The following is a 12,661-nucleotide window of genomic DNA, read 5'->3' on the forward strand; positions in this document are numbered from 1 at the left end:
GAAGGAGGGAGGAGAGAGAGAGACAGAGAGACAAAGAAAGAGAGAGGGAGAGAGAGATCGAGAGAAACATAGACAAACACAGACAAAGAGAGGAAGAGAGAGGGAGAGATTCAGATACACAGAGAGACAGAAAGAGGGAGAGAGATACACATAGAAACAGAGATGCACACAGAGACAGAGATAGAGACAAAGAGAGACAGAGACAGAGACAGAGGAGGACAGAAAGAAGGGGGAAATAAGGGAGGGAAGAGGAATGAATTGGGGAAAGAAAAGAGGAGAAAAGAAGAGAGAGATTCCTGCAAAGATTTTGAGAGTCTAATTACTAGAAGAATCAATTGATTAGCTCAACGGAGAGAGTTCAAATCAGAGAATCCCAAAATGGCTTTGGGAAAGCTCTGAAAAGTCTTGATCTTTTCCAGGCAGTGGAGGAATCAACCGGTTGGCATGGAAATACTTGTGTGAACTGACACAAAGTGAAGTGAGCAGAGCTTAGAGAACAAATGATGTAAGAACCACATTTTTGGACATGATTAACCTAGGGATTACTTGACTATGCATGTATATAATAAGAATTTTGCTTTTCTTTTTTTCAACACTTTGAGGATAGAAAAAAGGGAGAAATAATTCCCCCACTCCTGCCAAAAAGAGAAATGAGCAGAAGACCAGAAGGATTCTCAGATAAGGAGGATAACTGTGAAATGCTGTTGTGTTTATCAGTTGTGTCTGAGTCTCTTGTCGGGAGACCCCTTTTAGGGTCTCAAAAATGTTGGAATGGTTTGTCATCTGAGTGACTTGTTCAGGATCACACAGCTAGGAAACATCTGAGATCACATTTGAATTCAGGTCTTCCTTTTTCTAGACACAGCAATCTACTTGCCCCTTTTGAAAAGTTACATATTGAATTTATTATATATTTAAGTAAAGCAAACTCTACATAGTAGAAATTCAAAAGTTCACGTATAATCTCCTGTTCTTCATTTTATGTGTAAATGCTCATTGTATTTGAAATTCAAATAAAAAATAAAGTGAAATTTTTTTTAAAAATCTGGTGTATCTTCAGAACTGTAGCAGGGAAGGATAAAGAGTGGTAATTAGGGATAAAGTGCAATAGATGTTAGAAACCAGGGGCAGGAGGGAACCAGGATGGACAATGCCTCAAGTGGTTGTTCAATTGATATAAACTGTGTCCCCTTTAATTTGGGGGGGAAGGGTGCTCTTGACTCTCAAATTCTCCCAGCCTCTGGGAGGGGACCACCCAGGAGGGGCCCACCTAGTCATGAAGGGCCACCCTTTCATGAGGGAAACTCCCAGATAAGTAATCTCATTCAACTGGAGATCTTGGCCAGGGGCATAATCATCACCCTCTATTAACTAAAGATTAGTCTCTCAAACTACTCCCCAGCTCCGGGGCCAGGACAAACTTGATAAAACCCAAGGCCTGTCAATCCATCTCTGCTAATTCCTAATCAGGAAAGCCCACTGATGAAGATATTTTCTTCTCAGGGTAAACCCATCTTTGCAATAGTCCTAACAGTATCTTGCTCCTAAGAAAGCTGTTTTCTCAATGTAAATAAGCCCATTCTTGCCACAAACCTCAAGGTTGTATTCATTGGGGTTTGTGAATTCTTTTGAAAAAACTACCACGGGCCTAGGGGAATCCAATTGCTGTCTGGGGATCTCTCAGTTTTCACACCTCAACATAATGATCAGTAAAGGTTTGAAAGTACTGAAGACATTTGTCTTGGGTCTACTGGTAAAGGTCCTTAGCCTGATTTTGAGTAGAGAGAAGTGTGGATAGCCTGACTTCTGGAAACTATCCTTCATTACTGTACGGGTGGTTGTCTCAGTCACCCTGAATCCTGTTAAAAACCTTAGCTTAAAAGGGGCAAGATCTCCCACTGCATCCAGGACCATCTGCAGTCATCCTGATCTGCTTCTGGCTACTGGACCCATCAGGGTCTGGAGGGGAAAAGGTGGCTGACCTTCCAACTCATTTGCATGTCATGGTATCACTTCCATGATGTCATGGTCATTTTTGAGAACAAAGGACAAACAACTTGATTTAGGTCAGGAGCTGAATCTTTCAGTTATGTAAGCTAGAAATGCTATAAGTCTTTTCCTGCTTCTTCCTCCTCATCTAGACCATGTCCAAGCATTCTTCTCACCCACCACCCAAATCCACCTCCCAGCTGACCAGAGCCATTTTCTGGATGGGGATGGTACACAGAGATTCTCAGGGCTTCCCTCCCCAATCTGATTTCATCCCCCCTCATCATTGTAACTGTCCCTGGCTCTTTCCCACAAGGTCACAGACCACACACACACACACAGGCTCTGACTCAATAGTTTCCTTTTCTTTGCAAATTTCCTCTCTGCATGTCAACACTACCCAAGATGTTTTCTTGTGTTCACACCCATTCACCACAGACTGAGCAGGGCTGGGTTAGCCAGGGCCGAGTCTCTTAGGATGGGCTTTGCACTTTGGACTGAGCTGGATTGGACCAGACTGAGTTTAGCTAGGGTTAAAATGGTGAGACTAACCTAAAGGGCCAGAGCCCATTTAAAAAAAAAAAAAAAAAAAAAGGTATTATCTCCCTGCCACTCCCCTGTGCTGAGGAAGGAAGTTCCAGGTTCCCCAAACCTAGTCTGACTTCCCTTTTGTGGTCATAGTTTACTCTCCTGGGCCAGGATAGTCAGTTAGGAACACAGACATACTTGACTATGAATAGGAGGTTTAGAGATGGGACCAGGCAAGAAGGTCCAAAACCTGCATGCACAACCTCCAAGTACTGCATTATTTTAGTCATCAGGCTCTTCCGGACCCCACTAGGGACTTGCTCCGCAGCCATTCCCTTCTCCAGTCCATTTTATAGATGAGGGAACTGGGCAAACAGGATTAAGTGACTTGCTTAGGCTCACACTACTAGTGTGTGTTCTATTAATCCATGAGGATGAGTCTCTCTGGTTCCAAAGTCAGTGATCTATCCACTGTGTCACCTAGCTGCCCTGCCAGATAGAATAGGGAACTGAAATAATAGAAATAAATTCTTCTGGAAAAGTGATCAAAGTAACTTCTGGAATGAAAAAAATATAACACATAAAGCACACATTTTGCCTAATAAACTCTTGGATTCTTTATTGGATCACAAACAAGAGATACCCATTCTTCCCCCTTATTTCTCCTCTCTACAGTTGTCAGAGATAATGCTCACCTCTTTCCCAATTCATTCCCCTAGGCTCCCGACCCCATTCCATCCAGAAACTTTATAAACATTCTCTGTGTACTACTCCACTTCACCCTCTTCCCAGACTTCTTCTTGGTGCCCATTCCTGGGAGTTCTTGGGAAGAAACCCTTCAGTCCAGAGACAGTATGATTTGGATTTCCACATCCCTAAATCCCTTAAGGAATATTCAGTAAGGCCCAAGGTCTCTTTACTGTGGTGTTTCCTGTAAATATCAATTAAGAAGCATTTTTTTTTTTTTAATAGAGTAAGGGAGCAACTGGGTGGTGCAGTGGATAGAGCACCAAGCCCTGAAGTCAGGAGGACTCGAATTCAAATCTGGCCTCAGACACTTAACATTTCCTAGCTGTGTGACTGAACAAGTCACTAAACCCCAATTACCTCAGAAAAAAAAAAAAAAAAAAAAGATTAAGGAACTACTGAGAGGCAGCAAAGTACAGCACATTTGAAAGACAGCTGCTCTCAAAGCCAGGAATATTTGGGTTTAAATCCTACCCATAACACATACCTGTGTGATTCAGGCAAGTCATTCAACATCCAAGCAGTTCTGTAAGGTAATACCTTGCAGAGAAAGTGCTGACCTGCTTTGCAGAGACAATAGCCTCTCTCAAAATTTCTGAACCAATGAAATCAAAATCAGAGATCTGGTCAGTATTCCCATCTCTATTTCTACTATTTGTCTGGCCCAAAGATTTCACAGATAAAAATGAAACAGTCTCTGTTTTCAATGAGCTTGCATTCTAATGACAGAGACAATGGATACACATGTAAGCAAATACAAAATATGTATAAAAATACAAGGTGATTTGGCTCTACTCAAGGAGGCACCAATAGCTTGAAGGATCAGAAAAAGCTTCACATAGGAAGTGGTATATGACTTAAGCCTTTCAAGAAACTACAGATTCTAAAAGTCAATGCTGAGGAAGGGCATTGCAGGCAGGGGGGACAGACATGGAGATGAGGAACAAGGCAGTTGGTTTGGCTGACACAGAGAGCATGAAGTGTAGTAATATGAAATGTCTGGAGAGGTAGGCCGGTTATGAATTAGAATAAAAATCATCAATTAGGTCATCAATTAGGCCATTGAATGAGTGAATAGGGAAGGTATGGAGGCAGATTCTATTGGAGATATGAGAGATGTGTTGATGCCCCGGTGGGAATGAGTGTCCTAAACTGAAGCACAGCTGATGGCTCCTGTGGTAGAATTTGAATGAGTGGGGCAAATTCATGATGTGAGCTTGTCAAAATATGTTTCTTAAAAATGAGGCAATCCAGAAATTTCATTGCATCAGGATTTTACTGGAGAGACCATGTGTTTCCCAGGCAATACTCAGTGATCATTATAAAGAGGAAAATAATGAAAATGATGGCCATGGAGAAGACACGGGTAGAGAGGATGGAAATAATGGAAAAAAAAAAAAGATTAAGATGATTAAGAGTCTATGAAGAATGAGAAAGTTAAATTCCTTGAGGGGAGGTTCCATCTCATACTACCTGGATTGCCTTCAAAAATGCTCACTGATTGATGATCCTGGTCCTTTCATACATTGGTCACTGGGCTTGATGGCAAGTTCCCATCTCCTGCTACGGACTCATCAGCACTTAAGCCGTCAGCTTCAGGGAGCTTTACAGCCTCATCCATGTTTTCCACAAGAGGTTCACTCTCGACTTTGAGGTCACTGGTGGCTACCCCAGCCTCCAGGTCCTCCAGCATCACAGAACCCTGTCTAGACTTTCGCTTGCCAAAGAAGGTGGTGAGTGTGGGCCTACCAACAGCCCCCTCACCTTCAGGATTCCTTGTGTCGCCTTCACCTGCTGCTGACCCTGACACAGCCTGCTCATCTACAGCCTGAACTGGTCCAGCCCAAGCATCCCCAGCTCCTTTATGTTTCCCATTTCCCACAAGCATCAGAGCCCCCGTCCTCCTCTTCTGCCGCCGACGCCACAACAAGAACAGGACTACCAAGAGAGTTGCCACCAGAACTACCACCACCAGAATCACCAGCACAGAGTTACTGCCACCCTGTTGCAATTTGTTTGCAATGGTCAATGAGATGGAAGATGTGGAAGTGGTCTGGGACCCTTGGAAACTTGTGGAAGTAGTCTTAACTGTTGAAATATCCTTGGAGGGGGTTGTTTCTTTAATGACTAGGGTGGTATTCTCTTCCTGCCCTCCAGTGGCATTAAAGGCAGAGGGTACTGAGGCGGGAGTTGTTGTCAAAGCAACTACAGCCTTGATACTAGTAGACAGAGTAGCCGCATGTGTAGCCAGTTCCTGGGTGCTATTAAGGTCTTTCTTATCCACTGAGGTCAGCCCAGAACTAAGAGTGGTAGAGGACGCCACCTCAGCAGTAGGAGTGCTATCCCTGGCCTCTGTCATTGAGGACGTCAAAAGTCTGGCATCCAGGGCTGCAGAGGACATGAGGGTCGGATCTGAATCTGAGGCTGGCAAGGATGTGGCTTCCAGGGGTGGCTGAGAGGTCAAGAGCTGCAGATCCGAGAAAGAGCTTGACACAGACACTGTATCCACGGCCTGGGAGTCAGTGGTGGCTATTGAGATCCAGAAGCACTCAGTGAGGATGAGAAGCAACAAGAGAGACAGAGGGGACACTATCGCCATGACAATAAGTAGGATCTCCCACGGACCAAGAAAGATTCAAGGGTGTGTGCGAGTCAAGACCTGTGAGGAGAGACACAAGGAGGAATCTGCAGAGACCAGAACATCCTCCCCATCCTGCCCACATCCCTATCAGCTGCTTGGCTGAGCTTGTGGTTCAACGGCTTTTTCCAGTCTCAGAAATAATCAGGGTGGGGATGCCCAGAATGAATGCCCTCCTACTCACTGAGTATTTCTGGATCTGACTCTTCTTAGAAACCCCCTTTCCAATGATTAACCAAGCCCTCGACCCCCAATTCCCAACCTTCCTATTATACTCTTGGATAAGAAATCTTCACCTACTTCTGCTTCTATTTGCCCTGCTTCCTAGTCTTTTCTTAAAGGATGTTCTTTAGCCTCACCCTTGCCATGGGCTGCCCCAGCTCTAGTCACAGCCCTGACTTATGCTCATTCTTACCTGCAATTATAGTTGAGATATCCTGGGGGTAGCTTGTTTGTCTGTCTGAGTTCAGAGCCCTTCTCAGACTAAGACTGGCGGGACTTAGACTGAGGGCCCCTAAAAGGGAAGGAAGTGGCCCTAGCTCCACCCTCCTTATGTGTATAGGTCCCCATCTCTCCATTCTCAACATCCTGCATCCTTAACCTGCCCATATCTCAATAGTGAAAGTTTAAGGAACACAATGCCAGGATATAATTTCTCTTTCCCATCTGCAAATACATCTGAAGATGGTATTCCTGGGTCCAAGTTGAAAAGATAGCTAGCTAGATATCAGCTAAGACTGGTATGCCTAGGTCTGAACTGGCAGGGAGTATAGTTCCATGCTGGGAAATGGGATCCGAACTGGAATACAAAATGCCTACTTGTGAACCAAAGAACAGGGTGCTCATTGGAGACAGGACAGGATAATTAATCTAGAATTAGAAGAGACCTCAGAGGTCATCAGTCTAACATCCTTTTTTACAGATGGGGGGAAACTGGAGCTCAATGAAGCTAAGTGACCTACCAAGGATACACATGGAGCAGGACCCAAACCAGGTCCTCTAATGAGGGCAGTACTCCTTCCACTCTATAAGGGCATCCTGGATCTGAGTAGATGTACCCCTACTGAGGACTACAGTGATGAGGATGTCAGCATCTGCCTGCATGGGGGTCCAAGCCACCTGGGTCCAATTAGGGTAAGAGAGAACAGAGGCAAGGAGGGCCGTTTCCTGTGTTTGTGGTCCTTGCCCTACTCCTTAATTCTCACTGCTGATGAGCCACATCCTGTATCAGAGCTTTCCTCAGCCCCTGACCCCAGATCATAAGAGAAAATGGGGGATAAGTTAGCTCCTTCCCACCAGGACCCATGTTCCTTGGAAAGAAGAATCTGGGGGTAGGGCTGGAGCAGAACACAGGCTGAACCCCAGGTACCCATGCACTCGAGTTAAGCTGGATTTGGATTCAAAGGTCCTGGGTTCAAGTCTTGAACTTGAACCATTTACCATTTGTGTACCATTGGGCAAGACACTTAATCTTCAATTTCTTCATCTATAAAATAAGGGCATTGGCCTAGATGATCTCAGAAGGCACTTCTGGCTATAGATCTGTGATCCTGTGAGTGCAGGAGAAGCTAATGGATCCTGATGCGAGTCCAGCAATGAGCAGCCTGAGGCAATCAGACCCCAGTTATTGGGAAGAGGTAACCGAAGGTGTAGACCCAACCCTATGCCTAACTTATTGGGTAACCTGGAGAAAAGTAATGACCCCTCTGAGCTTCAGTTTCCTATAAAAAAAGAGGCAATGATACTTATACTATCTATCTCACAGAGAAACCAAATTGCATAATCTTAAAACTATATAAATGTTATTAAACTATGGTCTATTATCACTACTAACCTTCTCCATCTTCATATAGGATGAAACTGATTAATCAAAACTGCTTCAGATAAGTAGGAGGGAGACTTAAGTATCCATGTAGGTACACAAAGGGCAGATAGGTTGATGCATCCTAGTACATACAATCAAGGGACACAGTACAAGTTGCTCAGGCCAGGCCGGGGATGCTTTCTTTTGCAATTGCATCTAAGCAAACTTCATTCAATGTAATTCAAGAAACCCAGGATGTGATGTAGTTATTGCATTCCTGATGTTGGGAGTTGATGGACTAGCTGGAGACATGAGACATACTTCACCATCTGAAGACAATATCTGAGTTCGTGAACATTAGAATGTCAAAACTAACCTCACCATATTTTAGTAAGGGGGAAAGTGGGATCCAGAGAAGGGAAGGAATTTATCCAGTATCATACAATGAAGTGAGTCAGAAGCAAACTGAGAAGTATTGTAGGACATTGGTCTCAACATGTGGACCTTTGGGAATGAAAAGGAGAAAGGGAAGGGTTGATTACTAGTATCCAAATGACTCAGTATAACAAACTAAGCAGTTGATTAAATATATATTCTAATATTATTATTTTTCGAATCTATGCAGAGGTTATTGTAATAAAATACAATTTCATTTTAAAGCCTGGCTGAATTTAAAGCAGCTTTTTGTCTTTGTGTTCTCTCAAGAAGTATTAATAGGGCAGGTACTATCACCTGACTGACTGATGGGGTGGGCATATCCCAGAAATGTTGAAGTCAAAAACATGTCTCTATAACCAATTTTTTATGCTTAAAAGGTTGGGAAAATAACTGTAGAGATGCAGAACCAAATATTGGTTTGTGATAAAGGGATATTTTGTTCATGAGTTAATAGCTGTTTCCCAGCAAAGAAGTGTTAGATTATGATTAGGCAATAATATGGGCAGAGCTCCTAGCATCCATTAAGAAGGCTTTCCGATTGTCTGAGGCAAACCCTAAAATTTTTAGTGTGAACCAATTAGTTCAATTCCTAAAGCTTAAATGGGAGCCTTCTAGGATAGAAAATCACTATCTTAATCAAGCCATTCTCCAATTGATAAATGGTCAAAGGATATGAACAATTTTCAGATAATGAAATTGAAACTATTTCCACTCATTATGAAAGTGTTCCAAATCACTATTGATCAGAGAAATGCAAATTAAGACAATTCTGAGATACCACTACACACATCAGATTGGCTAAGATGACAGGAAAAAATAATGATGAATGTTGGAGGGGCTGTGGGAAAACTGGGACATTGATGCATTGCTGGTGGAGTTGTGAAAGAATCCAACCATTCTGGAGAGCAATCTGGAATGTCCAAAAAGTTATCAAACTGTGCATACCCTTTGATCCAGTAGTGCCACTACTGGACTTATATCCAAAGGAAATACTAAAGAAGAGAAAGGGACCTGTATGTGCCAAAATGTTTGTGGCAGCCCTTTTTGTAGTGGCCAGAAACTGGAAACTACGTGGATGCCCATCAATTGGACAATGGCTGAACAAATTGTGGTATGTGAATATTGTGGAATATTATTGTTCTGTAAGAAATGACCAGCAGGATGAATACAGAGAGGCTTGGAAAGACATCAATTGATGCTGAGTGAAATGAGCAGAACTAGATCATTATACACTTCAACAATGATACTGTATGAGGATGTATTCTGATGGAAGTGGATATCTTCAACATAGAGAAGATCTAATCCAGTTCCAATTGATCAATGATGGACAGAATCAGCTGCACCCAGAGAAGGAACACTGGGAAATAAGTGTAAACTGTTTGCATTTTTTGTTTTTCTTACCAGGTTATTTTTACCTTCTGAATCCAATTTTTCCTTTGCAATAACAACAACAACAAAAAAATTTGGTTCTGCACATATATATTGTATCTAGGATATATTATAACATACTTAATATGTATGGGAATGCTTGCCATCTAGGGGAGGGAGTGGAAGGAAGGGGGAAAATTCGGAACAGAAGGGAGTACAAGGGATACTGTTATAAAAAATTACCTATGAGTATATACCGTCAAAAAATGTTATAATTATAAAATTAATTTTAAAATTAAAAAAAAAAAAGAAAATCACGATCTTAGGAGACCATGGCCAAGAAAGCACAAACTAGATATAGATACCTTATAAATACTCAGTCTGAGATTGGACGGATTTTTTCTTGTGATACCCTCTAGTGTACTATTTCTTAACTCCTGTTCTTTTTCCTTGTTAAGTAAATCCTTAAAAACTACTTCTTATAAGATAGTGTAAGGGTAAGAAGTGAAGGAAGAAAGAAAGAGCAGAAACTAGGCCATCCAGTTCCAGTGGACAATCTCTGAATCCAGGGCCCAAATCATTTCAGAAACTGGGAAAGTCTAAGACACTCAGACTCAAAGTAAGAGTTTATCTAGAAGGTAAGCTTCCCTGCTGTATATGATTCAATATTACCATTTTTGAAAAGCATTTTGATATAATGCAAATAAAGTGGCTAAAATGTCCATGCCCTTTAACCCAGAGATTCTATTGTTGGCTTATACTTGAAGAATTTAATTAGATTAACTATTTATAAGAGCACTTTTTGTGAGAGCAAAGAACTGGAAACAAAATAGATGCCTATTGAGAAATGGTTAAACAAATTGTGGTACATGAATGTAATGGAATATTACTAGGCTATAAGAAATTATGAATTTCGATAGGATGCAAATATCTACATGAATTGATGAAGAATGAACTAAGCAGAGCCAAGACACACATAATGACTATAACTAACTGGAAAGAAGAGCCACACAAAAAAAGCATATACTGCAGTTACAAAGATTCAAAAGAAGAAATTTCAAAAGAAACCTTTGCAAAGGTAGGGGGTCCAGAAGAGTATAATGCATATATTTTCTGATATGTACTGATTAGTTATGCTGATTCCCACATACACACCCTTTTGTCTTTAAAAAAAAAAGTTATATAATGTCCATCAATTGGAGAATGGTTGAATAAATTATAGTATATGAATATTATGGAATATTACTGTTCTGTAAGAAAAGATCAACAGGATGATTTCAGAGAGGCCTGACATGAATTGATGCTGAGTGAAATGACCAGAACCAGATCATTATTAATAAGACTATACAATAATCAATTCTGATGGACATTGCTGTCTTCAACAATGAGTTGATTCAAACTGGTTCCAAGTGTTCAATAATGAAGAGAGCCATCTACACCCAGAGAGAGGATATGGGAACTGAGTATGGACTTATATATAGCATTTTCACCCTTTATGTTATTGTTTGTTTGCATTTTTGTTTTCCTTCTCAAGTTTTTTGTTTTCTTTCTAGATCCAATTGCTCTTGTGCAGCAAGATAAACGTATAAATATGTATACATATATTGGATTCAACATATTTAACATGTATTAGACTACCTGCCATGGGGCGGGGGGAGAATCTGAAACAGATGGTTTTGCAAAGGTAATGTTGAAAAATTAAAATTACCCATGAATGTTTTGTAAATAAAAATCTATAATAAAATAAAAATAATTAATTTTACTTTCTTATTAAAAAAAAAAGTTATATAACGCATAGCTAGCTGAAAAGGATACTTCATAAAATTATGGTGTTATAGAAAACAAAAGACAGCATTAAAAACATTTTTTAAAATTAACTTAGCAAGGACAGGCTTCTTCTTTTTTTTTTTTTTTTTGCAGGCAATTAGGGTTAAGTGATTTGCCCAGGATCTGGTGTTAAGTATCTGAAGTGTCTTAACACCAGAATCTGGTGTTAAGTGTGAAGTGTCTTAACACCAGAATCTGGTGTTAAGTGTGAAGTGTCTTTTAAGTGTCTGAAGCCAATTGGTTCTCCTGACTTCATGGCTGGTGCTTTATCCACTGAGCCCCAACTCCCCAACTCATTTTTTAAAATCTTTGTATTTCTAATACTTAGCATAGGGTAGGCTTGTTGGTTACCTGAAGGTTTCAATGTTTGGAAAATACAGCTATAAAAAATAGCAAAAACTCTGAAAGCACAATTCCAAAGGAGTTGTGAAAAGCCAAGGTTAACTAGGTTTTTAACAGCCTCATACATCCTGCCTGATAAACAATTATAAAAACAATGCCTCCTCAACTCTTACTATTATCCGTGCCCCAAACCTTCTTTTTTTTCCCTATCAGAACACTGTGCTGAAGTCCAAAGTCTGAATCTGAGGCCCTAAGGTACAGACTACTTATTGTTATTTGTCCTTCATTCTTGAAGATGATCATAAAATCAGAGAGATGCCATGACATGAAGTGAACTGAATTTTTAAGTGATCGAGGGCTATGCAAAATCACCAGCTTCATCCTTTCTTCCCTAACCATCTGAGTATAGTGGCAAGATATAAATCAGTATAACTAGAGATGGCCCTGGATAGAGTGAGACTCTTTGGTCTTTAAGTTAAAGTCTTTAACATATTTCAGTTTGATTGAGGTAACACCTAATCAGTAATTACAGTTAAATAAGAAATTTAAAAAAAAAAAAAAAAAAAAAAGAGAGAAAAAAAGGAAAAGAGCCGATTGTCCAGCTCCAGGTCATCAGTAGAGACTTTCCTACTCCTACTCACAAAGGTTGTTTTTGTCCTTAGTTCTTGAGAAGGATCATGGGAGTTAAATGGGAGCAGAACACTTATAACAACTTTATATATGGAGGTGGATGTGGGGAAATACTGCAAAGAGGTCCTTTAAAAAGTGGAATAAATTAAATAAATTAAAAATAGAGGAAAGTATCAACAATGGCGAAATTTTGGGCATCTGATCAGGAATAAGAAACTTTTTTTTGGAGGGGTAAGTACAGAGTAGTGTTGATGATAACCTTTCCAGTTTATCAATCTTGGAATCATCATGTACCACCTCCTACTCACTCTCTGCCCCAATATTCAATTGACTTCAAGGTTTTGTCAGCT

At 40.8% G+C, this 12,661-nt stretch overlaps 1 protein-coding gene across 1 annotated transcript; it reads right to left on the minus strand.

Annotated features, from left to right (window-relative positions):
- Positions 1-3,109: 3,109 nt before the first annotated feature.
- SPN (sialophorin) lies at positions 3,110-7,577 on the minus strand. The gene is made up of 2 exons (XM_074281312.1): positions 6,318-7,577; positions 3,110-5,923 (listed from the first exon to the last, which is right to left on the minus strand). Exon 2 carries the CDS (start codon positions 5,861-5,863, stop codon positions 4,784-4,786), a length of 1,080 nt encoding a protein of 359 aa, XP_074137413.1. The 5' UTR covers positions 5,864-5,923; positions 6,318-7,577; the 3' UTR covers positions 3,110-4,783.
- Between the last annotated feature and the right edge of the window lie 5,084 nt (positions 7,578-12,661).

This window comes from Sminthopsis crassicaudata, chromosome 1, assembly GCF_048593235.1.
Source record: "Sminthopsis crassicaudata isolate SCR6 chromosome 1, ASM4859323v1, whole genome shotgun sequence".
NCBI classification, from domain to species: Eukaryota; Metazoa; Chordata; class Mammalia; order Dasyuromorphia; family Dasyuridae; genus Sminthopsis; species Sminthopsis crassicaudata.

Excerpts from the sequence above, each read along its gene's own strand:
- SPN (XM_074281312.1), bottom strand. The coding sequence starts at position 5,863 with ATGGCGATAGTGTCCCCTCTGTCTCTCTTGTTGCTTCTCATCCTCACT.